Source organism: Ranitomeya imitator, chromosome 2, assembly GCF_032444005.1.
Source record: "Ranitomeya imitator isolate aRanImi1 chromosome 2, aRanImi1.pri, whole genome shotgun sequence".
In the NCBI taxonomy this organism is placed as follows: Eukaryota; Metazoa; Chordata; class Amphibia; order Anura; family Dendrobatidae; genus Ranitomeya; species Ranitomeya imitator.
In genome coordinates, this window is record NC_091283.1 from 777,588,632 (window position 1) to 777,614,876 (window position 26,245).

General features: G+C 44.2%; 1 protein-coding gene across 6 annotated transcripts in view; it reads left to right on the plus strand.

Moving 5' to 3' along the window:
* The window catches only part of PRKG1 (protein kinase cGMP-dependent 1), a 1,430,268-nt gene that overhangs the window by 1,366,203 nt on the left and 37,820 nt on the right, over positions 1-26,245 (plus strand). For all 6 annotated transcript variants that reach the window (XM_069753539.1, XM_069753538.1, XM_069753540.1 and 3 more), the window contains exons 11-12: positions 25,117-25,256; positions 25,502-25,591. In XM_069753539.1, the coding sequence (XP_069609640.1) occupies positions 25,117-25,256; positions 25,502-25,591 (230 nt within the window). The remainder of the gene's footprint in view (positions 1-25,116; positions 25,257-25,501; positions 25,592-26,245) is intronic.

Consider the following 26,245-nt stretch of genomic DNA (forward strand, 5'->3'; position numbering starts at 1 on the left):
CGGCACGTCTTTCCAGACCGCAGCAAGTCTATTTATCTTGCGGAGACGCTCAGTCTCTGCAAGATAAATATCACCCGTACAATGTATTGGACGCGGTGATTCTGCACGGTTCTATGAACACATGCGGAATCACCTGCGTTCAGAAGCCAGCAGCACTTTGGATAGAGCAGACATGTGCTGTGTCCAAAGTGCTGCATAATACTGAACGTGGGAACATACCCTAAGCATTTAAAAAGGTCCCTTAGTCTGTTTCGGTAGGCTCCACAATCAAGGGAAAGACTGCTGACTTGACAGATGTCCATAAGGCAGTCGTTGACACACTCCACAAGGAGGGTAAGCCACAAAGGTCATTGCTAAAGAAGCTGGCTGTTCAGAGTGCTGTATCCAAGCATATTAATGGAAAGTTCAGTGGGAGGAAAAAGTGTGGTAGAAAAAGGTGCACAAGCAACCGGGATAAACGCAGCCTTGAAAGGATTAAGAAAAGGACATTCAAAAATTTGGGGGAGATTCACAAGGAGTGGACTGCTGCTGGAGTCATTGCTTCAATAGCCACCGCACACAGATGTATCCAGGACAGGAGAACCTGAAATATGGATTTCTATACACAATAAGTAATTTTTAAAAAAACTTTACTACATATAAAAGTGATACAAAAATCTACTTAAATGAAACACAAACACAGGACATAGAACCCTAGTAAGAAGCACATGGGTCCAAGGCATAAACAATGAACATCATCATGGTATTAAGTACAGAGGCACTTTAAATTATAGTATTGCATCATGTCAGCCATCTGTACCAGTAACTAAGTTTGGACTTCACATAGTCCCGTAATGCTGACACCCATATAGCAGAGATACACATTTCCTAGAAACTTCCCTGAGGCTGCCACAGTGACAATGTACCCCCCAAAAAAGGAAAAGAAAAGTGCCATTAATAGCTGAATCGCTTACCCACGATGAGATTAATCAAGTGCCGAGGAGCCAGGTCCACCCCCTAACGCGCATTTCGCGTAGGCTTGATAATATATGAAATTTACTTTTTGTATTGAAGAACTGAAATAAATTAACTTTTTGATATTCTAATTTTGTGAGAAGCACCTGTACCATTGGCATTAGTACTCTCTTAGCTTAATTCCTGCATAATATAGTAGTAGCATTTTACCATATCTCACGTAGAATTTGCAGAGAAAATCCGTATAGTAACTTGATTGACATTCAAGATTTGACACCTGCAGCCTGTAAATTTAGGCTGCAAGTTGGATTCACAGTGGATTTCATCATTTGCAATGCGAAGGGTAAAATGTAAAGCAAATCCACAGGATTTTTGCAACAAAATCTGTATCCTGTGAGCAAGTACTCTTAAAGTTATCGACCACATCCACACCCAATAAGCCTGAACGGAACTGATAAATGTGGAGTGTGGCTTTCTACAATTGATCTTTGCAAACTAAGTTATTCAGTTGGTTTCAAGTTTTATTCCTTTATTGGCATAAAAAAAACTATTTAATATCTATAGTATTTTCAAGGCCTCTGCTTGTAATCAGTGAAATCACAACTTCATTATTTGCATTTTGAAGGTGAATAATTGTCCTGATGGTGTCAATCTGGTACAGGCTCAGAGCTCTGATACACTTATATATTTTCCGGGACTTTAAGATTGATGGTCTATCCTTAGGATAGCTCATCTATGTCTGGCCGGTGAGGGTGCGACACCCGGAACCCCGCTGATCAGCTGTCCCCGGTGTCGTCTGCAGCTGGGAACCACTGAGTTCACCAATTAGACATTGATGACCTGTCCTAAGGATAGACAATCAATGATAAAGTCCCGGACAACCCCTTGAAAGTTATTCCCATCATAAGAAGTTACTGCGTATACCTAGGATAGGAGATGAGCAGCTGATCAGTGAGGGGCTGATTCTTGAGACCCCCATCAATCCCGAGAAAGGGTTCAGCAGATCCCTATCTGAATGTTTTGATGGTCAGACATGTGTACCAGTGCTCCATTCATTCTCTATGTGACTGCCAGATAAAGTGGAACAGTCCCATAGAGATTGATAGGAGCCGTGTTACATGCACCCAGACATCGCTTCATTTAAATCAACCAAATGATCACTATTATATCGTGTTCAATCTACAATACTCAAACCCAAATAGAAGTGTCAAATGCCGCGAAGCGCCGCAGACCCCAAAATACACAATGAACCATAATAAAATCAGTAATGTTTATTAATAATGTAAATAACAAAGAAACAACAATTATAGACCAGAGAAAACCTCCAATGCAAAGGGAGCGAACTATGCACATAACATCAAGAATAAAACACATCAGAGTACACAATGGCAAATACCTAAACAGAGTGAACAAGCCTGCCTACTATCACTCAAAGTAACACTGGCCAAGCGGTGAAATCATCCTACGAACAGGACGCCTCAGTGTAATAGGGTAAAGCAAAAATAGGGGGGCTAAGCTACTTTGTCACTGCCATACGGCATGTATATAGTAGCACTACCCACTAAACAATGCTGTTTACCAACAAGCGAGATCTGTGGCAGAAAGGCAGGCCATTAGTATACTTACTGAGGTGTATGATGTCCGTGGGTCCGCTCCTTTACCCCGACGCGCATTTCGTAACACTTCCTCAGGGGGCGTTCACTCTGTTTAGGTATTTGCCATTGTGTACTCTGATGTGTTTTATTCTTGATGTTATGTGCATTGGGGGTCTGCGGCGCTTCGCGGCATTTGAGACTTCTATTTGGGTATGAGTATCGCTTCATTTAGATGGGGTTCTACGCAGCTGGATAGGGGGTCACACTGAAAGATGGGAAACGGCCTTTACCGTGTCTTGCCACTGTATTTATCAGACCTGATCAGGATTGGCTTTTTTCACTGATTGCAATAGGAAATGATGAAAGGGGGATTTTATCACTTTATTCCAATTTTCTTGCATATCAAAGTCAAAATTAACGCACAACATACACATATATATTTTGAGACAAATTAATGAGGGACATAATATACAGAATATGATTTCTGCAATAGGCAAAGCCATGTGTCCTATACTACGACTTTCCAATAGTTTTCTTTATTATCCATAATTACATAGGAAAAGTGCACAAGAACATGGAACGAAAAAAATGACATTAAGCTTGAGGTTGTTCAGTTCGGACGGTTGCATTGGATGAGCAGTGATTAGTGGCAGGGCCCAGGGTTTGCACAGGAGGAGTTTCTGGTACCTCGTACTGCTGGAGAATGCCAGGAACGCTGCTGAACAATGCAGCGTGGTGTAAACACAGCAACTGTCACCAAGGGAAGAGGAGAGCCTGCCGCTAAATATGTCCCCCCTGCAGAAGGAGACACTCCGGCGTTATCAATACTCCATGGCATAAGCCCACTAGGGAAGGGAAGCCCTTCACACACTATGAAAGGCATGTAATGAGAAGACAGGGCTCATCTCCTAACCAGGCTGATTAAACATTATCATTTTTAATTGTGAAGGTCTCACAAGCTGAAGATGTGAATATTTTAATATGGTTGGATTGCCCTCGATCTTTTAAAAAATAATTGTAAATTACTATATGAGAAGAGCTGACTTGTAAATATCTCTACATAAGTGTTATATAAGAGGAGAGCGTTGTAGGAAATGCCCTTTACAGACGTTCTATATCAGCGCAGGTCGTCACAGACGGACCAGAGAGTGGACCTGCTACCAGCTTTAGCTTAGACATAAACCAGGCCGGGCACAGTGTAGGGGCTGGTTTATTCTTCACCTCCACCTTAAAATTCCCCTAAAATTCCTCTTGTGTCACACTACACTGCAAGTCCGTGATATTTTCAGACTGTACCCTGGTCGTGTCATGAGTCATCATGACTATTTTAACCCCTTCATGACCCAGCCTATTTTGACCTTAAAGACCTTGCCGTTTTTTGCAATTCTGACCAGTGTCCCTTTATGAGGTAATAACTCAGGAACGCTTCAACGGATCCTAGCGGTTCTGAGATTGTTTTTTCGTGACATATTGGGCTTCATGTTAGTGGTAAATTTAGGTCAATAAATTCTGCGTTTATTTGTGATAAAAATGGAAATTTGGCGAAAATTTTGAAAATTTCGCAATTTTCACATTTTGAATTTTTATTCTGTTAAACCAGAGAGATATGTGACACAAAATAGTTAATAAATAACATTTCCCACATGTTTACTTTACATCAGCACAATTTTGGAAACAAAATTTTTTTTTGTTAAGAAGTTATAAGGGTTAAAATTTGACCAGCGATTTGTCATTTTTACAACGAAATTTACAAAACCATTTTTTTTAGGGACCACCTCACATTTGAAGTCAGTTTGAGGGGTCTATATGGCTGAAAATACCCAAAAGTGACACCATTCTAAAAACTGCACCCCTCAAGGTACTCAAAACCACATTCAAGAAGTTTATTAACCCTTCAGGTGCTTCACAGCAGCAGAAGCAACATGGAAGGAAAAAATGAACATTTAACTTTTTAGTCACAAAAATTATCTTTTAGCAACAATTTTTTTATTTTCCCAATGGTAAAAGGAGAAACTGAACCACGAAAGTTGTTGTCCAATTTGTCCTGAGTACGCTGATACCTCATATGTGGGGGTAAACCACTGTTTGGGCGCACGGCAGGGCTTGGAAGGGAAGGAGCGTCATTTGACTTTTTGAATCAAAAATTGGCTCCACTCTTTAGCGGACACCATGTCACGTTTGGAGAGCCCCCGTGTGCCTAAAAATTGGAGCTCCCCCACAAGTGACCCCATTTTGGAAACTAGACGCCCCAAGGAACTTATCTAGATGCATAGTGAGCACTTTGAACCCCCAGGTGCTTCACAAATTAATCCGTAAAAATGAAAAAGTACTTTTTTTTCACAAAAAAATTCTTTTAGCCTCAATTTTTTCATTTTCACATGGGCAACAGGATAAAATGGATCCTAAAATGTGTTGGGCAATTTCTCCTGAGTACACCAATACCTCACATGTGGGGGTAAACCACTGTTTGGGCACATGGTAAGGCTCGGAAGGGAAGGAGCGCCATTTGACTTTTTGAATGAAAAATTATTTCCATCGTTAGCGGACACCATGTCGCGTTTGGAGAGCTCCTGTGTGCCTAAACATTGGCGCTCCCCCACAAGTGACCCCATTTTGGAAACTAGACCCCCAAGGAACTTATTTAGATGCCTAGTGAGCACTTTAAACCCTCAGGTGCTTCACAAATTGATCTGTAAAAATGAAAAAGTACTTTTTTTTCACAAAAAAATTCTTTTCGCCTCAATTTTTTCATTTTCACATGGGCAGTAGGGTAAAATGGATCATAAAATTTGTTGGGCAATTTCTCCCGAGTACGTCGATACCTCATATGTGGGGGTAAACCACTGTTTGGGCACTCGGCAGGGCTCGGAAGGGAAGGCGCGCCATTTGACTTTTTGAATGGAAAATTAGCTCCAATTGTTAGCGGACACCATGTCGCGTTTGGAGAGCCCCTGTGTGCCTAAACATTGGAGCTCCCCCACAAGTGACCCCATTTTGGAAACTAGACCCCCCAAGGAACTTATCTAGATGCATATTGAGCACTTTAAACCCCCAGGTGCTTCACAGAAGTTTATAACGCAGAGCCATGAAAATAAAAAATAATTTTTCTTTCCTCAAAAATGATTTTTTAGCCTGGAATTTCCTATTTTGCCAAGGATAATAGGAGAAATTGGACCCCAAATATTGTTGTCCTGTTTGTCCTGAGTACGCAGATACCCAATATGTGGGGGTAAACCACTGTTTGGGCGCACGGCAGGGCTCGGAAGGGATGGCACGCCATTTGGCTTTTTAAATGGAAAATTAGCTCCAATCATTAGCGGACACCATGTCACGTTTGGAGAGCCCCTGTGTGCCTAAACATTGGAGATCCCCCAGAAATGACACCATTTTGGAAACTAGACCCCCAAAGGAACTAATCTAGATGTGTGGTGAGGACTTTGAACCCCCAAGTGCTTCACAAAAGTTTATAACGCAGAGCCATGAAAAAAAAAAAAAAATTATTTTCTCAAAAATGATCTTTTAGCCTGCAATTTTTTATTTTCCCAAGGGTAACAGGAGAAATTTGACCCCAAAAGTTGTTGTCCAGTTTCTCCTGAGTACGCTGATACCCCATATGTGGGGGCAAATCACTGTTTGGGCACATGCCGGGGCTCGGAAGTGAAGTAGTGACGTTTTGAAATGCAGACTTTGATGGAATGCTCTGTGGGCGTCACGTTGCGTTTGCAGAGCCCCTGATGTGGCTTAACAGTAGAAACCCCCCACAAGTGACCCCATTTTGGAAACTAGACCCCCAAAGGAACTTATCTAGATGTGTGGTGAGCACTTTGAACCCCCAAGTGCTTCATAGAAGTTTATAATGCAGAGCCGTGAAAATAATAAATACGTTTTCTTTCCTCAAAAATAATTATTTAGCCCAGAATTTTTTAATTTTCCCAAGGGTAACAGGAGAAATTTGACCCCAATATTTGTTGTCCAGTTTCTCCTGAGTATGGTGATACCCCATATGTGGGGGTAAACTACTGTTTGGGCACATGCCGGGGCTTGGAATTGAAGTAGTGACGTTTTGAAATGCAGACTTTGATGGAATGCTCTGCGGGCGTCACGTTGCGTTTGCAGAGCCCCTGATGTGCCTAAACAGTAGAAACCCCCCACAAGTGACCCCATTTTGGAAACTAGACCCCGAAAGGAACTTATCTAGATGTGTGGTGAGCACTTTGAACCCCCAAGTGCTTCATAGAAGTTTATAATGCAGAGCCGTGAAAATAATAAATACGTTTTCTTTCCTCAAAAATAATTATTTAGCCCAGAATTTTTTAATTTTCCCAAGGGTAACAGGAGAAATTTGACCCCAATATTTGTTGTCCAGTTTCTCCTGAGTATGGTGATACCCCATATGTGGGGGTAAACTACTGTTTGGGCACATGCCGGGGCTTGGAATTGAAGTAGTGACGTTTTGAAATGCAGACTTTGATGGAATGCTCTGCGGGCGTCACGTTGCGTTTGCAGAGCCCCTGATGTGCCTAAACAGTAGAAACCCCCCACAAGTGACCCCATTTTGGAAACTAGACCCCGAAAGGAACTTATCTAGATGTGTGGTGAGCACTTTAAACCCCCAAGTGCTTCATAGAAGTTTATAATGCAGAGCCGTGAAAATAATAAATACGTTTTCTTTCCTCAAAAATAATTATTTAGCCCAGAATTTTTTATTTTCCCAAGGGTTACAGGAGAAATTGGACCCCAAAAGTTGTTGTCCAGTTTCTCCTGAGTACGCTGATACCCCATGAGTGGGGGTAAACCACTGTTTGGGCACACGTCGGGGCTCAGAAGGGAAGTAGTGACTTTTGAAATGCAGACTTTGATGGAATGGTCTGCGGGTGTCACGTTGCGTTTGCAGAGCCCCTGGTGTGCCTAAACAGTAGAAACCCCCACAAGTGACCCCATTTTAGAAATTAGACCCCCCAAGGAACTTATCTAGATATGTGGTGAGCACTTTGAACCCCCAAGTGCTTCACAGACGTTTACAACGCAGAGCCGTGAAAATAAAAAATCATTTTTCTTTCCTCAAAAATTATGTTTTAGCAAGCATTTTTTTTTATTCACAAGGGTAACAGGAGAAATTGGACCCCAGTAATTGTTGCGCAGTTTGTCCTGAGTATGCTGGTACCCCATATGTGGGGGTAAACCACTGTTTGGGCACACGTCAGGGCTCGGAAGTGAGGGAGCACCATTTGACTTTTTGAATACGAGATTGGCTGGAATCAATGGTGGCGCCATGTTGCGTTTGGAGACCCCTGATGTGCCTAAACAGTGGTAACCCCTCAATTCTACCTCCAACACTAACCCCAACACACCCCTAACCCTAATCCCAACTGTAGCCATAACCCTAAACACAACCCTAACCGCAACACACCCCTAACCACAACCCTAACCCCAACACACCCCTAACCATAACCACAACCCTAATTCCAACCCTAACCCTAAGGCTATGTGCCCACGTTGCGGATTCGTGTGAGATATTTTCGCACCATTTTTGAAAAATCCGCGGGTAAAAGGCACTGCGTTTTACCTGCGGATTTTCCGCGGATTTCCAGTGTTTTTTGTGCGGATTTCACCTGCGGATTCCTATTGAGGAACAGGTGTAAAACGCTGCGGAATCCGCACAAAGAATTGACATGCTGCGGAAAATACAACGCAGCGTTTCCGCGTGGTATTTTCTGCACCATGGGCACAGCGGATTTGGTTTCCATATGTTTACATGGTACTGTAAACCTGATGGAACACTGCTGCGAATCCGCAGCCAAATCCGCACCGTGTGCACATAGCCTAATTCTAAAGGTATGTGCACACGCTGCGGAAAACGCTGCGGATCCGCAGCAGTTTCCCATGAGTTTACAGTTCAATGTAAACCTACGGGAAACAAAAATCGCTGTGCCCATGCTGCGGAAAAACTGCACGGAAACGCAGCGGTTTACATTCCGCAGCATGTCACTTCTTTGTGCGGATTCCGCAGCGGTTTTACAACTGCTCAAATAGAAAATCGCAGTTGTAAAACCGCAGTGAAATGCGCAGAAAAACCGCGGTAAATCCGCCATAAATCCGCAGCGGTTTAGCACTGCGGATTTATCAAATCCGCAGCGGAAAAATCCGCAGAGGACCAGAATACGTGTGCACATACCGAAACCCTAACCCTAGCCCTAACCCTAACCCTACCCCTAGCCCTAACCCTAACCCTAACCCTAACCCTACCCCTACCCCTACCCCTAACCCTAGCCCTAACCCTAACCCTAGCCCTAACCCTAACCCTAGCCCTAACCCTACCCCTAACCCTACCCCTAACCCTAACCCTACCCCTAACCCTACCCCTAACCCTACCCCTAACCCTAACCCTATTCTAACATTAGTGGAAAAAAAAAATTTCTTTATTTTTTTATTGTCCCTACCTATGGGGGTGACAAAGGGGGGGGGTCATTTATTATTTTTTTTATTTTGATCACTGAGATAGATTATATCTCAGTGATCAAAATGCACTTTGGAACGAATCTGCCGGCCGGCAGATTCGGCGGGCGCACTGCGCATGCGCCCGCCATTTTGGAAGATGGCGGCGCCCAGGGAGAAGACGGACGGGACCCCGGCTGGATCGGTAAGTATGATGGGGTGGGGGGGGACCACGGGGGGGGATCGGAGCACGGGGGGGGGAATCGGAGTGCGGGAGGGGTGGAACGGAGCACGGGGGGCGTGGAACGGAGCACGGGGGGGCTGGAATGGAGCACGGGGGGGTGGAACGGAGCACCGGGGGGGTGGATCGGAGTGCAGGGGGGGTGATTGGAGCACGGGGGGGTGATTGGAGCACGGGGGGAGCGGACAAGAGCACGGGGGGGAGCGGAGCACTGGACGGAGGGGAGCCGGAGCAGTGTACCGGCCAGATCGGAGGGCTGGGGGGGCGATCGGAGGGGTGGGGTGGGGGCACACTAGTATTTCCAGCCATGGCCGATGATATTTCAGCATCGGCCATGGCTGGATTGTAATATTTCACCCGTTATAATGGGTGAAATATTACAAATCGCTCTGATTGGCAGTTTCACTTTCAACAGCCAATCAGAGCGATCGTAGCCACGAGGGGGTGAAGCCACCCCCCCTGGGCTAAACTACCACTCCCCCTGTCCCTGCAGATCGGGTGAAATGGGAGTTAACCCTTTCACCCGATCTGCAGGTACGCGATCTTTCCATGACGCCGCATAGGCGTCATGGGTCGGAATGGCACCGACTTTCATGACGCCTACGTGGCGTCAAAGGTCGGGAAGGGGTTAAGGAAGCCGAAATGTGAACATTACTTTGGTTTGGAATATTTGGTGACATAATAATCAGATATGATCAGAGGAAGTATGCATGGATGGTTAATATTAAAGGGTTTTTCGAATAAACATAGCAGTAGATCTTGCAATAATAATACGCTTCAAAACTGAACATGTTAAAACATTTTTTCCCTGTGTTGAGGTAATTGTATAAATGTGCCCCTGCTGTGTACTGTGTAATGGTTGTGTCTGACCGTTCTGGAACATGGTCTGATCATACCACAGCTTTTGGGCAAGGAGGACACAAGAGAGAGTATACAGACAGGACAGCATGGGAACTAGCTGCTTCTTTTTGAGAGGTAAAACATTTCCTTGCCTGTTTAAAACATGTTTTACCTCACAGAAGTAATCAGCTGTGATCCCCTGCTGTCCTGTCTGTATACTCTGTTGCATCCTCCCCTGTCCAGGAGATGTGCTATGATCAGACCAAGTCCTTGCACGGTAAGACACGGCCATTACACAGGACACAGCAGGGCACATTTATAAGATTATCTTAGCACAGGAACATTTTTTTAACACATCCAGTTGCTCATCTTATTATTATTCCAAGGTCTATTGATTAAAATGTATTAACTCCTTTAAAGTGAACCTGTCCAGCAATTCATGGTGTCCAAACCATGGGCAACAAGTATCAAAGCCTAGCTGCATAAATTATGGGGGAATTTCAGAGAAAACATAGTTTAAAGATCTAGACTAGTCTGGTACTGCCCCGGCCGACTTCTCGCACCACTCTAGGTGATTGGCAAGCCTATCCCTATGTAGACACATAAAAAAGGCTTGTCAGTTAAACGCCGCCAGGGGTTGTGTTGGACTTGCCTTGTCTCATGTCTGTGGTCCCTGGCCGAACCTTTAAACTATTTGTTCTCAGGAACGACAAAGTATTTCAGAGGGAAACATACCTGGCTGCAATTGTTTTGGGTAGCATAAATCATTTGATAGGTTCCTTTAACAGGGTTCTCCACTTTTTTATTTTACCAAATATATTGGGGACTTAATTTTGTGGCACTTACCAATACATAAGTATTACAGGTTCTCCTCTTGTACTCCCGCGGACTTCCTCCTGTTTTCAAAACGATGGAGGAGCGAGTGACCAGACTGGTGCTCAACATCCTCCACTAAACTGTTTTACAATTAGAGGAGACTGATGGACCACCTGGTCACTTGCTCCTCTATTTTATATAAGGGGAACTGTGCAGTCTGTGAGGACAGCTGTAATAACAAGAGCAGGAGGAGAGAATAAAATACTTATGTATTAGTAAGTGACATAAAATCATTTCCCCAACACATCTGTTGTAATAGAAATAAAGTGGCCAACCCCTCTAAGGAACATGAAAACCTTTTCCATCCACATTACCTCCTATTTCATGTATAACACATCACCCACGATGTCATTGGCTATGTATACACAATCTCATATGTAAATGATAGTAATACACTTCGTTTAGGAACCTCGCGGGCTCGGTTGAGGTTGTCGCGTGGAATAACACCTCTAGTTCACACATATCTTGTTCCGGGCTGCATCTTACCAAAGACATGAAAGAAGAGAACTGAGATATGTGGTCATTCTATTTTTAAATGCATGTAAAGAAGCTGCGGAGACACCATCACGTGTTTCTCGATGCAAGCAGTGAATTGTTATGGCTGGCAATCAGGCAACACAGTGTGCAGTAATCAGCGCACATACAGAGATCTGGCAATAACCAAAAACAATAGGACGAGCTCTGAGACGTGGAATCTCTGTAGACTGCAGTACCTGATCTATCCTCACACAACTATAAGCAGCAGTGGATTGCGCCTAACAACTACCTATGCAACTCGGCACTGCCTGAGGAGCTGACTAGCCTGAAGATAGAAATACAAGCCTGACTTACCTCAGAGAAATACCCCAAAGGAATAGGCAGCCCCCCACATATAATGACTGTTAGCAAGATGAAAAGACAAACGTAGGAATGAAATAGATTCAGCAAAGTGAGGCCCGATATTCTAGACAGAGCGAGGATAGCAAAGAGAACTATGCAGTCTACAAAAAACCCTAAAACGAAAACCACGCAAAGGGGCAAAAAGACCCACCGTGCCGAACTAACAGCACGGCGGTGCACCCCTCTGCTTCTCAGAGCTTCCAGCAAAAGACAATAGCAAGCTGGACAGAAAAAACAGAAAACAAACTAGAAGCACTTATCTAGCAGAGCAGCAGGCCCAAGGAAAGATGCAGTAGCTCAGATCCAACACTGGAACATTGACAAGGAGCAAGGAAGACAGACTCAGGTGGAGCTAAATAGCAAGGCAGCCAACGAGCTCACCAAAACACCTGAGGGAGGAAGCCCAGAGACTGCAATACCACTTGTGACCACAGAAGTGAACTCAGCCACAGAATTCACAACAGTACCCCCCCCTTGAGGAGGGGTCACCGAACCCTCACCAGAACCCCCAGGCCTACCAGGATGAGCCACATGAAAGGCACGAACAAGATCTGGGGCATGGACATCAGAGGCAAAAACCCAGGAATTATCTTCCTGAGCATAACCCTTCCATTTGACCAGATACTGGAGTTTCCGTCTAGAGACACGAGAATCCAAAATCTTCTCCACAATATACTCCAATTCCCCCTCCACCAAAACAGGGGCAGGAGGCTCCACAGATGGAACCATAGGTGCCACGTATCTCCTCAACAACGACCTATGGAATACATTATGTATGGAAAAGGAGTCTGGGAGGGTCAGACGAAAAGACACCGGATTGAGAATCTCAGAAATCCTATACGGACCAATAAAACGAGGTTTAAATTTAGGAGAGGAAACCTTCATAGGAATATGACGAGAAGATAACCAAACCAAATCCCCAACACGAAGTCGGGGTCCCACACGGCGTCTGCGATTAGCGAAAAGCTGAGCCTTCTCCTGGGACAAGGTCAAATTGTCCACTACCTGAGTCCAGATCTGCTGCAACCTGTCCACCACAGAATCCACACCAGGACAGTCCGAAGACTCAACCTGTCCTGAAGAGAAACGAGGATGGAACCCAGAATTGCAGAAAAATGGAGAGACCAAGGTAGCCGAGCTGGCCCGATTATTAAGGGCGAACTCAGCCAACGGCAAAAATGACACCCAATCATCCTGGTCAGCGGAAACAAAACATCTCAGATATGTTTCCAAGGTCTGATTGGTTCGTTCGGTCTGGCCATTAGTCTGAGGATGGAAGGCCGAGGAGAAAGATAGGTCAATGCCCATCCTACCACAAAAGGCTCGCCAGAACCTCGAGACAAACTGGGAACCTCTGTCAGAAACAATATTCTCAGGAATGCCATGTAAACGAACCACATGCTGGAAGAACAAAGGCACCAAATCAGAGGAGGAAGGCAATTTAACCAAGGGCACCAGATGGACCATTTTAGAAAAGCGATCACAGACCACCCAAATGACCGACATTTTTTGAGAAACGGGAAGGTCAGAAATGAAATCCATCGAAATATGTGTCCAAGGCCTCTTCGGGACCGGCAAGGGCAAAAGCAACCCACTGGCACGTGAACAGCAGGGCTTAGCCCTAGCACAAATTCCACAGGACTGCACAAAAGCACGCACATCCCGTGACAGAGATGGCCACCAGAAAGATCTAGCAACCAACTCCCTGGTACCAAAGATTCCTGGATGACCGGCCAGCACCGAACAATGAAGTTCAGAGATAACTTTACTAGTCCACCTATCAGGGACGAACAGTTTCTCGGCCGGACAACGATCAGGTTTATTAGCCTGAAATTTCTGCAACACTCTCCGCAAATCAGGGGAGATGGCAGACACAATGACTCCTTCCTTGAGGATACTCGCCGGCTCAGATAACCCCGGAGAGTCGGGCACAAAACTCCTAGACAGAGCATCCGCCTTCACATTTTTAGAGCCCGGAAGGTATGAAATCACAAAATCAAAACGAGCAAAAAATAACGACCAACGGGCCTGTCTAGGATTCAAGCGCTTGGCAGACTCGAGATAAGTCAAGTTCTTATGATCAGTCAATACCACCACGCGATGCTTAGCACCCTCAAGCCAATGACGCCACTCCTCGAATGCCCACTTCATGGCCAGCAACTCTCGGTTGCCCACATCATAATTACGCTCAGCAGCAGAAAATTTCCTGGAAAAGAAAGCACATGGTTTGAACACTGAGCAACCAGAACCTCTCTGTGACAAAACCGCCCCTGCACCAATCTCAGAAGCATCAACCTCGACCTGGAACGGAAGAGAAACATCAGGTTGACACAACACAGGGGCACAGCAAAAACGACGCTTCAACTCCTGAAAAGCTTCCACGGCAGCAGAAGACCAATTAACCAAATCAGCACCCTTCTTGGTCAAATCGGTCAATGGTCTGGCAATGCTAGAAAAATTACAGATGAAGCGACGATAAAAATTAGCAAAGCCCAGGAATTTCTGCAGACTTTTTAGAGATGTCGGCTGAGTCCAATCCTGGATGGCCTGAACCTTAACCGGATCCATCTCGATAGTAGAAGGGGAAAAGATGAACCCCAAAAATGAAACTTTCTGCACACCGAAGAGACACTTTGATCCCTTCACGAACAAGGAATTAGCACGCAGTACCTGGAAAACCATTCTGACTTGCTTCACATGAGACTCCCAATCATCTGAGAAGATCAAAATGTCATCCAAGTAAACAATCAAGAATTTATCCAGATACTCACGGAAAATGTCATGCATAAAAGACTGAAAAACAGATGGAGCATTGGCAAGTCCGAACGGCATCACCAGATACTCAAAATGACCCTCGGGCGTATTAAATGCCGTTTTCCATTCATCTCCCTGCCTGATTCTCACCAGATTATACGCACCACGAAGATCAATCTTAGTAAACCAACTAGCCCCCTTAATCCGAGCAAACAAGTCAGAAATCAATGGCAAGGGATACTGAAACTTAACAGTGATCTTATTAAGAAGGCGGTAATCAATACACGGTCTTAGCGAACCATCCTTCTTGGCTACAAAAAAGAACCCTGCTCCCAATGGTGACGACGATGGGCGAATATGTCCCTTCTCCAGGGACTCCTTCACATAACTGCGCATAGCGGTGTGTTCAGGTACGGACAAATTAAATAAACGACCCTTAGGGAATTTACTACCAGGAATCAAATCGATAGCACAATCACAATTCCTATGCGGAGGTAGGGCATCAGACTTGGACTCTTCAAATACATCCTGAAAGTCCGACAAGAACTCTGGGATGTCAGAAGGAATGGATGACGAAATAGACAAAAATGGAACATCACCATGTACTCCCTGACAACCCCAGCTGGTTACCGACATAGAGTTCCAATCCAATACTGGATTATGGGTTTGTAGCCATGGCAACCCCAACACGACCACATCATGCAAATTATGCAGTACCAGAAAGCGAATAACTTCCTGATGTGCAGGAGCCATGCACATGGTCAGCTGGGCCCAGTACTGAGGCTTATTCTTGGCCAAAGGTGTAGCATCAATTCCTCTCAACGGAATAGGACACCGCAAAGGCTCCAAGAAAAATCCACAACGTTTAGCATAATCCAAATCCATCAGATTCAGGGCAGCGTCTGAATCCACAAACGCCATGACAGAATACGATGACAAAGAGCACATTAAGGTAATGGACAAAAGGAATTTGGACTGTACAGTACCAATAACGGCAGAGCTATCGAACCACCTAGTGCGTTTAGGACAATTAGAAATAGCATGAGTAGAATCACCACAATAGAAACACAGTCTGTTCAGACGTCTGTGTTCTTGCCGTTCTACTTTAGTCATAGTCCTGTCGCACTGCATAGGCTCAGGTTTACTCTCAGGCAGTACCGCCAGATGGTGCACAGATTTACGCTCGCGCAAGCGACGACCGATCTGAATGGCCAAGGACATAGACTCATTCAAACCAGCAGGCATAGGAAATCCCACCATTACATCCTTAAGAGCTTCAGAGAGACCCTTTCTGAACAAAGCCGCTAGTGCAGATTCATTCCACAGAGTAAGTACTGACCATTTCCTAAATTTCTGACAATATACTTCTACATCATCCTGACCCTGGCATAAAGCCAGCAGATTTTTCTCAGCCTGATCCACTGAATTAGGCTCATCGTAAAGCAATCCGAGCGCCAGGAAAAATGCATCAACATTACTCAATGCAGAATCTCCTGGTGCAAGAGAAAACGCCCAGTCCTGTGGGTCGCCGCGCAAAAAAGAAATAATAATCAAAACCTGTTGAATAGGATTACCAGAAGAATGAGGTTTCAAGGCCAAAAATAGCTTACAATTATTTCTGAAGCTCAGGAACTTAGTTCTGTCACCAAAAAACAAATCAGGAATCGGAATTCTTGGTTCTAGCATCGATTTCTGATCAATAGTATCTTGAATCTTTTGTACATTTACAACGAGATTATCCATTGAGGAGCACAGAGCCTGAATATCCATGTCCACAGCTGTGTCCTGAAGCACTCTAATGTCTAGGGGAAAAAAAAGACTGAAGACAGAGCTAAGAAAAAAAAATGATGTCAGGATTTCTTTTTTCCCTCTATTGGGAATCATTGGTTTGGCTCCTTGTACTGTTATGGCTGGCAATCAGGCAACACAGTGTGCAGTAATCAGCGCACATACAGAGATCTGGCAATAACCAAAAACAATAGGACGAGCTCTGAGACGTGGAATCTCTGTAGACTGCAGTACCTGATCTATCCTCACACAACTATAAGCAGCAGTGGATTGCGCCTAACAACTACCTATGCAACTCGGCACTGCCTGAGGAGCTGACTAGCCTGAAGATAGAAATACAAGCCTGACTTACCTCAGAGAAATACCCCAAAGGAATAGGCAGCCCCCCACATATAATGACTGTTAGCAAGATGAAAAGACAAACGTAGGAATGAAATAGATTCAGCAAAGTGAGGCCCGATATTCTAGACAGAGCGAGGATAGCAAAGAGAACTATGCAGTCTACAAAAAACCCTAAAACGAAAACCACGCAAAGGGGCAAAAAGACCCACCGTGCCGAACTAACAGCACGGCGGTGCACCCCTCTGCTTCTCAGAGCTTCCAGCAAAAGACAATAGCAAGCTGGACAGAAAAAACAGAAAACAAACTAGAAGCACTTATCTAGCAGAGCAGCAGGCCCAAGGAAAGATGCAGTAGCTCAGATCCAACACTGGAACATTGACAAGGAGCAAGGAAGACAGACTCAGGTGGAGCTAAATAGCAAGGCAGCCAACGAGCTCACCAAAACACCTGAGGGAGGAAGCCCAGAGACTGCAATACCACTTGTGACCACAGAAGTGAACTCAGCCACAGAATTCACAACAGTGAATAGCCAGGCCTTTCCCCGGGAAGGAACAACGACGGGAAGGGCAGCATCCTATGAAGGAAAGCTGTTATGATTAGGTAATTCAGTACCACAATGGACATAGAAGTCAGAGCACATACAGTGACCTGACAATAACCCAAAAACATAGAACGAGCTCTGAGACGTGGGAACTCTGCTGACCGCAATGCCTAATCCTCTCCATCCACACTAAAGGCAGCCGTGGATTGCGCCTAACGCTCCCTATGCAACTCGGCACAGCCTGAGAAACTAGCTAGCCTGAAGATAGAAAATAAGCCTACCTTGCCTCAGAGAAATACCCCAAAGGAAAAGGCAGCCCCCCACATATAATGACTGTGAGTAAGATGAAAAGACAAACGCAGAGATGAAATAGATTTAGCAAAGTGAGGCCCGACTTTCTGAACAGAGCGAGGATAGGAAAGGTAACTTTGCGGTCAACACAAAACCCTACAAACAACCACGCAAAGGGGGCAAAAAGACCCTCCGTACCGACTAACGGTACGGAGGTACACCCTCTGCGTCCCAGAGCTTCCAGCAAGCAAGAAAAAAACAAATAAGCAAGCTGGACAGAAAAAACAGCAAACAAAAATAACAAAAGCGGAACTTAGCTATGCAGAGCAGCAGGCCACAGGAACGATCCAGGAGGAAGCAAGTCCAATACTAGAACATTGACTGGAAGCCAGGATCAAAGCACTAGGTGGAGTTAAATAGAGCAGCACCTAACGACTTCACCACATCACCTGAGGAAGGAAACTCAGAAGCCGCAGTACCACTTTCCTCCACCAACGGAAGCTCATAGAGAGAATCAGCCGAAGTACCACTTGTGACCACAGGAGGGAGCTCTGCCACAGAATTCACAACAGAAAGCCACCTATGCCAAGCATGGTATCCATCCACAGACAGCTGTTTCGGGGTTTTTGCCCCTCATCAGTGTGGAGTAGGAATCTGGCTATTAGGAGCAGTGCCTAGTAAAAAGGCTATAAAGGCACAGATGCTTGGCCTCGGAGAGACCAAAACATCCAACACCGCGGAGACACCATCACGTGTTTCTCAACGCAGTGATTCCAGAACACTGCCCCCATCCCTTATGGGAAATATGCAGATGCATGTAAAGAAGCTGCGGAGACACCATCACGTGTTTCTCGACGCAAGCAGTGAATAGCCAGGCCTTTCACCGGGAAAGAACAACCACGGGAAGGGCAGCATCCTATGAAGGAAAGCCACCTATGCCAAGCATGGTATCCATCCACATGGAAACACGTGATGGTGTCTCCGCAGCTTCTTACTGTGGATCATCAGCTCCTCCTCACTATGCTCCGCTCCATCGGCCTCAAGGACACCGTTCTCTCCTGGTTCTCCTCCTATCTCTCTGACCGATCCTTCACTGTATGTTTTGCTGGTTCCTCCTCCTCTCACCTTCCCCTTACTGTTGGGGTTCCTCAAGGATCAGTCCTAGGCCCCCTTCTCTTCTCTTTGTATACTGCCCCTATTGGACAAACAATCAGTAGATTTGGTTTCCAGTACCATCTCTATGCTGATAACACCCAATTATACACTTCTGCTCCTGATATCTCGCCTGCCTTATTAGAAAACACCAGTGATTGTCTTACCGCTGTCTCTAACATCATGTCCTCCCTCTATCTGAAACTAAACCTGTCAAAAACTGAACTCCTCGTGTTCTCTCCTTCTACTAAACTACCTTTGCCTGACATTGCCATCTCCGTGTGCGGTTCCACCATTACTCCAAAGCAACATGCCCGCTGCCTTGGGGTCATCCTTGATTCTGACCTTTCATTCACCCCCCACATCCGATCACTGGCTCGCTCTTCTTATCTGCATCTCAAAAACATTTCTAGAATTCGCCCTTTTCTTACTTTCAACTCTGCAAAAACTCTTACTGTTTCACTTATTCATTCTCGTCTGGACTATTGTAACTCTCTACTAATCGGCCTCCCTCTTACCAAACTCTCCCCGCTCCAATCTGTCCTGAATGCTGCTGCCAGGATCATATTCCTCACCAATCGGTACACCGATGCCTCTACCTTGTGCCAGTCATTACACTGGTTACCCATCCACTCCAGAATCCAGTACAAAACTACTACCCTCATCCACAAAGCACTCCATGGCTCAGCACCACCCTATATCTCCTCTCTGGTCTCGGTCTACCACCCTACCCGTGCCCTCCGCTCCGCTAATGACCTCAGGTTAGCATCCTCAATAATCAGAACCTCCCACTCCCGTCTCCAAGACTTTACACGTGCTGCGCCGATTCTTTGGAATGCACTACCTAGGTTAATGCGATTAATCCCCAATCCCCACAGTTTTAAGCGTGCCCTAAAAACTCATTTGTTCAGACTGGCCTACCGCCTCAATGCATTAATGTAAGGATCCCTGTGTGGCCTATTTAAAAAAAAAAAAAAAATTGTTCTCATTCACTTTATGCAGGTAATAGCCCTCTGTGTCTGTACTGTTACATACTTAGGCGGTTAACTGGTTCATGCAGCTTTACATGAACACCCGAGCCTTACACTATGGCTGGTCCGAATAACTATAGCATTTGTTACCATCCACCTCTCGTGTCTCCCCTTTTCCTCATAGTTTGTAAGCTTGCGAGCAGGGCCCTCATTCCTCCTGGTATCTGTTTTGAACTGTATTCCTGTTATGCTGTAATGTCTATTGTCTGTGCAAGTCCCCTCTATAATTTGTAAAGCGCTGCGGAATATGTTGGCGCTATATAAATAAAAATTATTATTATTATTATGCATCTACATATTTCCCATAAGGGATGGGGGCAGTGTTCTGGAATCACTGCGTTGAGAAACACGTGATGGTGTCTCCGCAGTGTTGGATGTTTTGGTCTCCCCGAGGCCAATCATCTGTGCCTTTATAGCCTTTTTACTAGGCACTGCTCCTAATAGCCAGATTCCTACTCCACACTGATGAGGGGCAAAAACCCCGAAACAGCTGTCTGTGGATGGATACCATGCTTGGCATAGGTGGCTTTCCTTCATAGGATGCTGCCCTTCCCGTGGTTGTTCCTTCCCGGGGAAAGGCCTGGCTATTCACTGCTTGCGTCAAGAAACACGTGATGGTGTCTCCGCAGCTTCTTTACATGCATCTGCATATTTCCCATAAGGGATGGGGGCAGTGTTCTGGAATCACTGCGTTGAGAAACATGTGATGGTGTCTCCGCGGTGTTGGATGTTTTGGTCTCCCCGAGGCCAATCATCTGTGCCTTTATAGCCTTTTTACTAGGCACTGCTCCTAATAGCCAGATTCCTACTCCACACTGATGAGGGGCAAAAACCCCGAAACAGCTGTCTGTGGATGGATACCATGCTTGGCATAGGTGGCTTTCCTTCATAGGATGCTGCCCTTCCCGTGGTTGTTCCTTCCCGGGGAAAGGCCTGGCTATTCACTGCTTGCGTCGAGAAACACGTGATGGTGTCTCTGCAGCTTCTTTACATGCATCTGCATATTTCCCATAAGGGATGGGGGCAGTGTTCTGGAATCACTGCGTTGAGAAACACGTGATGGTGTCTCCGCGGTGTTGGATGTTTTGGTCTCCCCGAGGCCAATCATCTGTGCCTTTATATTCTATTTTTAAAGACATGATCCAAGGGAAATCCTCAGCATCATGTAACACTTGCTCAACATTTCACCATCAAAGTCTTAACTGCGGTGATTCCCTTGTAAACATACATAATGTCTGCTACATGTAGAAGAGTCCGATCACATAAGCAGATGGGGATCTCATAGAAGCTTTGCTGATCCAATATTTAGCTGCAACTAATACTAATCCTCAGTGATATTCACATAGGAAGATATAAATAGATGAATACATTTGAATATTGAGAAGCTAAATTTAGCAAAGCCTGTTCCATTTATTAGGCTCGGGCACTATCTTAGACTTCTATGCTTGGGAAACATAAAGCATTGGTGACCTTGATTGAATTGATAAATCTTTTGAAAGTATCCCTTGATACATCGTGAGCAGCGGCTGTAACCACGTCCCCGGCACTGACTGACAGCCTCTCTGCAGTGCATCAGTGCTGAGCTGGCTGTCAGTCAGAATAGATACCAGCTGTGCTACAATAACAGCAGCAATTTATTTGAGCGTTATCAAATCTGATCTCTGCTGTTAACCCCTTAAATGATGCTGTCAATCACTGACCTTAGCATATAAGATCCTATCAGGATGTCCATTCCAGGTAGTTTTCCCCCACATTCCTGTGACACATTTGGAGGGTGCCGATCTGTTATTTTGCTTTCTGCATATCCCACAAAAAAATCTAATAAAAAGTGACCAAAATATGTAGCATTCAAAACTATAGTTTGACATGCAAAAAGAAGACCTCTGCCACTCCATCAACAGAAAAATATATATTTTTATTTTTACAAAATTCAGAATTTTTAAAACAGCTAAAATGATAAAAATAAATCTAAACAAGTTTGTTATGGCCAAAACTGTACTGAAGGAAAGAATCGTATTGCAAGATCATTTTTACCATACAATGAACGCCATAAAAAATAAATTTTAAAGTTTTCTAGTACATTAATTATATGGTAAAATGAATGTGACATGTGTCATTCAAAACTACAATTAATCTTTAATCTTGCAAATAAAAAAGTCCTCATATAGCTATTTTGACAGAAAAATAAAAAAGGTATGGTGCTTTGTAAAAAAAAAAGTTAAATTAAAAAAAAAATGAAATTGGCTGCATAAACAAGGGGTCAAATATATCTCTTAGACTTGATTAGACTGGTGTTCTTACTTTGAAAATCCATGTCAGAATTGCTGAATAATGTTTTATGAAAATTGACACTTCTTATATTGCAATGAGCAGCTGGGCTAAAGTAAAATATTAATTTTAATATCAAGAATGTGAAGCCATTTGGACATGAATCTTTGGAGTGAGTACAGTATACCACCCTCATCAGGTCTGCAGAATTTGTTCAATATTATCATTAGTGGGTAGAAAAAGCAGTAGGACCCGGCACCAGGACCAAATGTCGGCCTCAATATACCTGGCTGAACAGCAATTCGAGAGGTACAACATCACGCGGTAATCAAGGTTCTTGCCGAATAAACAGTGCAACGGGAATCTCCAGTAGAGAAAAAAGGCAGCACTCATCATACCGATCGTGATTCTTTATTGAAAAGCGGAATTTCACATAGCAGCGGGGAGAAGAGATGGAGACAACAAAAGGACTATGGTCATTTCGCGCTGCAAGCGTTCCACTGGTCTTATTTTGGATCGGTACGGTGAGTGCTGCCTTTTTTCTCTACTGGACCTTTCAATATTATGAGCAGTTTGTATTGTAAAATCTGATTTATTCTTGAATACATTTCAAGGACATATTACTCTTCATGTCCTCTTACTTAGAAATAAGTTTTAATAGAAGTAGGAAAACCTAGAAGTATCAAGGAGATTCTGGGCGCTGCTTGGGTCTAATTTCAAAGGTTAACCCTGATCCGGTTGCTCTGTGACTGAGCCGCGCTGTCTCCTGCCAGGGGACATTTGAGACAAAGTCATGAGACTGAGCTGATGGTAGCATGGAAACCTATCAAGAATACGGCATTAATAAAACTATAATCATAATGTATAAAATTATTACGTGTGTAGAGGAGTCACCATGTGTGCTGTTCAGATGAGGGGCAGAATTGACTAATTTCTAATTATACAGTTTAAATTCACTAAATTGTTAATTATTGGGGATGCACACACAATGCTGGGCCAGACTTAATCTGAAATAAAGCCTTTTTAGTAATGCAGTTATATCAAAGCATTTGCCAGTTACCGATGCGTAATACTGTGGCAAATTTACTACAAATTGAATGTACACAGTGAAAATCCGCGGTGTAATATAGAAGAAGCATTATATCTCATGGGTCGGGACATTAAAGCTTTTACCTTGGCATAAAAAGCTTTGAAATGTCACAACATTTTGGAGAAACTCAAGGCTGCGTAAAATATAGCAACTTTTGTCATTCTTTACCATTTTTGCCCAGCTTCGACAAAGTGGTCAGAGCTGGGGTGGGGCCATGGGGACCGACGCTCATCAAAATTATGATGAGCAGCAGGGTTCACTACGGCATAAGTCTTACTCCTGCAGAAAATGGGGTAGGATTTGTGCCAAGGTGTTCCCTGAGGTTTGTGCCTCTTCATGAATCGGGAGTGTCTGACTCAATCACATCTCCTCATTAAGATTGGCGGTGACGGTGAACAACATCGGTCTTGGTGAATCAGGTCTTATGTGTACTACTTATTTAGGCTATGTTCACATGTCCATTATGGAGTTCCATTTTACGAACATACAAGGGGGAATTCATACCCAGAACAGATCTTTTTGCTAACTGGCACAAATGGAGGCAGAGTGACTCCATTATTATGAGGTCAGGCTCAGTTCATTCCCAACATTGCAGGCCGATGGATATCCAACGTCTGGCATCCCCACTATCCTGTGAACAGGAGTCTCACTTTCATTCTCTATCAGATTGGGGAGAAGCAGTGCTCCAATATCTCTGGTAGTCCTAAAAACAATGAATCCATTCCATTTATACTGGACATTTCAGAGCCTATATACGATGGATAGGTGATAACTTTCATAATTGTGAAGAACTCATGGAGGAATACCTGTCACTTATCATAAATATGTAATCTTGTTTTTACCTGATCTAAATGCAGCCATTCTCCTGAATCTGAGGGTGTTTTTTGGTTTCTGCATCTCACTGTTCCTGAGATATGGCTCCTTCTTCTTGGTTTGTGAATCTAGCTATAGGCCAAGAGCGCATGATCTTCCACTCTTCTCTGCAGGCATCTTCATGAGGATCATACCCATTTGCTAATAAGTCTAATTTTCCATACGAGGCAAAAAAAAGAAGAGGGGGCCATATCTCAGGAATGGAGAAGCACAGAAACAGAAAAGCACTTAGAACAGTTAAAAATAAATATTTCTGACACATGGCAGGTCCTGCACAACTCAATTACCAGTGAAGTATTTTTCTAATGAAAAAACAGCCATGCAACCAGCAATGTTCTATTGCATGGGATCACTCACCTCCTTAGTTTACACTTCTCAAGTGTGCTATACGGGACTTCAGAAGTTTGTAACATGGTGTTCCTCTATGTCCTGCTCTGGACAGATTCCAGCACCTCTCACTCAAAGGACAAATGATCCAGATTGGTCTGGCCAGGTGTCTGGTAATGATGGAACCCTGCATAGCATTATACTATTTAGGCCGGGGTAACACTAGTGTATAATATGACCAAGTGCTATGTGATAAAACATAGCATAGCACTCGGCCCAACGGGGCAGTAAGGATCAGCGATTATATTGTCATGCCGATTCGGCAATAGAGAACAATCGCAGCATGCTGTGATTGGCAGCGAGACTTGGCTCACTCGCTCCCATACAAATCTATTTGTGAGTATGAAACACCGGACATCATGCCAGTACAGTCCAATATGCGCCAAGACAGGCAATGGAGGCGATGGAGAAATTAGTTTCTCTGTCTCCTCCACACTTGTGCTGTGATTCTCTCTTGCAGCTGTTCCTGACCTGGTCATTTCCTCTCTCTATAAAATCTGCATGCGAGAGGAGCAGAGCAGAGCACAGCACAGCGCACTGACAAAAATACTCGCAGCAGAGCTGGAGCCAAGGGTCATTAACATATTGCATTTGATGCTCCCTCATCAGATGCCATACGCTACTCTGACTCAAGCCTTAGGAAGAGAATTTACTTGGTCCTATTGAAATTACAGAGTCCCCATCGTAAAGATTAACTTTTTAATGTTCCATAGTTTTCTGTGTATATTATGGTTGTGCAAGGAATTTACCAATATCTTATTGGACGTTCCCCCTTACAGGTACAGCTGAAAAGTGAAGAATCCAAAACATTTGCAATGAAGATCCTTAAAAAGCGACACATAGTGGACACAAGGCAACAGGAACACATTCGATCCGAGAAACAGATAATGCAAAGTGCTCACTCTGACTTCATTGTAAGGTAAGAGATGTGCCCCATATAATGCATCAGGATGGCTCAAAGATAGGCGACTAGTAAAGGCCAGGGACAAATATCCATTTCATGATGGTCAAGGTCAAATTTATGAGATGGAGTTTTTTTCCAAAGACACGTTCACCTTATGGCTGCAGGTGACATGTCATGTCAATGTCATGTCCCTACTGATAGTTTGGGGGGTCGTTGCTGACAGGCTGTATAAATGAATAACATAATGTTTAATCTTTCAGGTTATACAGAACATTTAAGGACAGCAAGTATTTGTACATGTTGATGGAAGCCTGTCTAGGTGGGGAGCTTTGGACTATTCTCAGGGACAGGTATGTACTCTGTGCCAGACCCTACCCAGGTCATATGAACAATACTGTATGCTACTGTTTTACGAAGACCTGTAAGCAACAAACCCAACATTGACCCTTTTTCAGGTACAATGGCTAATGCAACATTAAAGGGTTATTCCCATTATTTTCTGCAGAAACGCACCCCAACCTCCCAGCTTCCTGCCTAGTGGGAGGAGTGCACTTACCTTTGATTGACAGTTTGGACCAGTGGCATTGTTGCATCTTTGATCCAAACTGTGTGTGCTTCAATACTGTACTGTGAAGCAGTTTTGCCTCTACAGGATCATAGAAGCACAATACACAGAAGCTACCAAATTAGGAGCTGGGATTTCCCTCCAGCTATCCCAGCTAGCACCAGAGCAGCACTTACATGACCTATTGCGAAGAGCTTGTAAGCACTGTGCATATTTGGCCACCACTGCTAGAACTAGGCAATGTGCAGTAAGCAATACTTTTTGTAAAAACATGGGAATAACGCTTTAAATAGTGGGAAAAACTCCTTAAACCACAATCCATGTAATTGCGCTAAAAAGCATAACTATAAATAACCCCAATAAAAAGAAACGTTTTCACAAGCCAAGTGAAAATGTATGTAATATATACTGTATATATGTAACGAGACAACATAGTTAA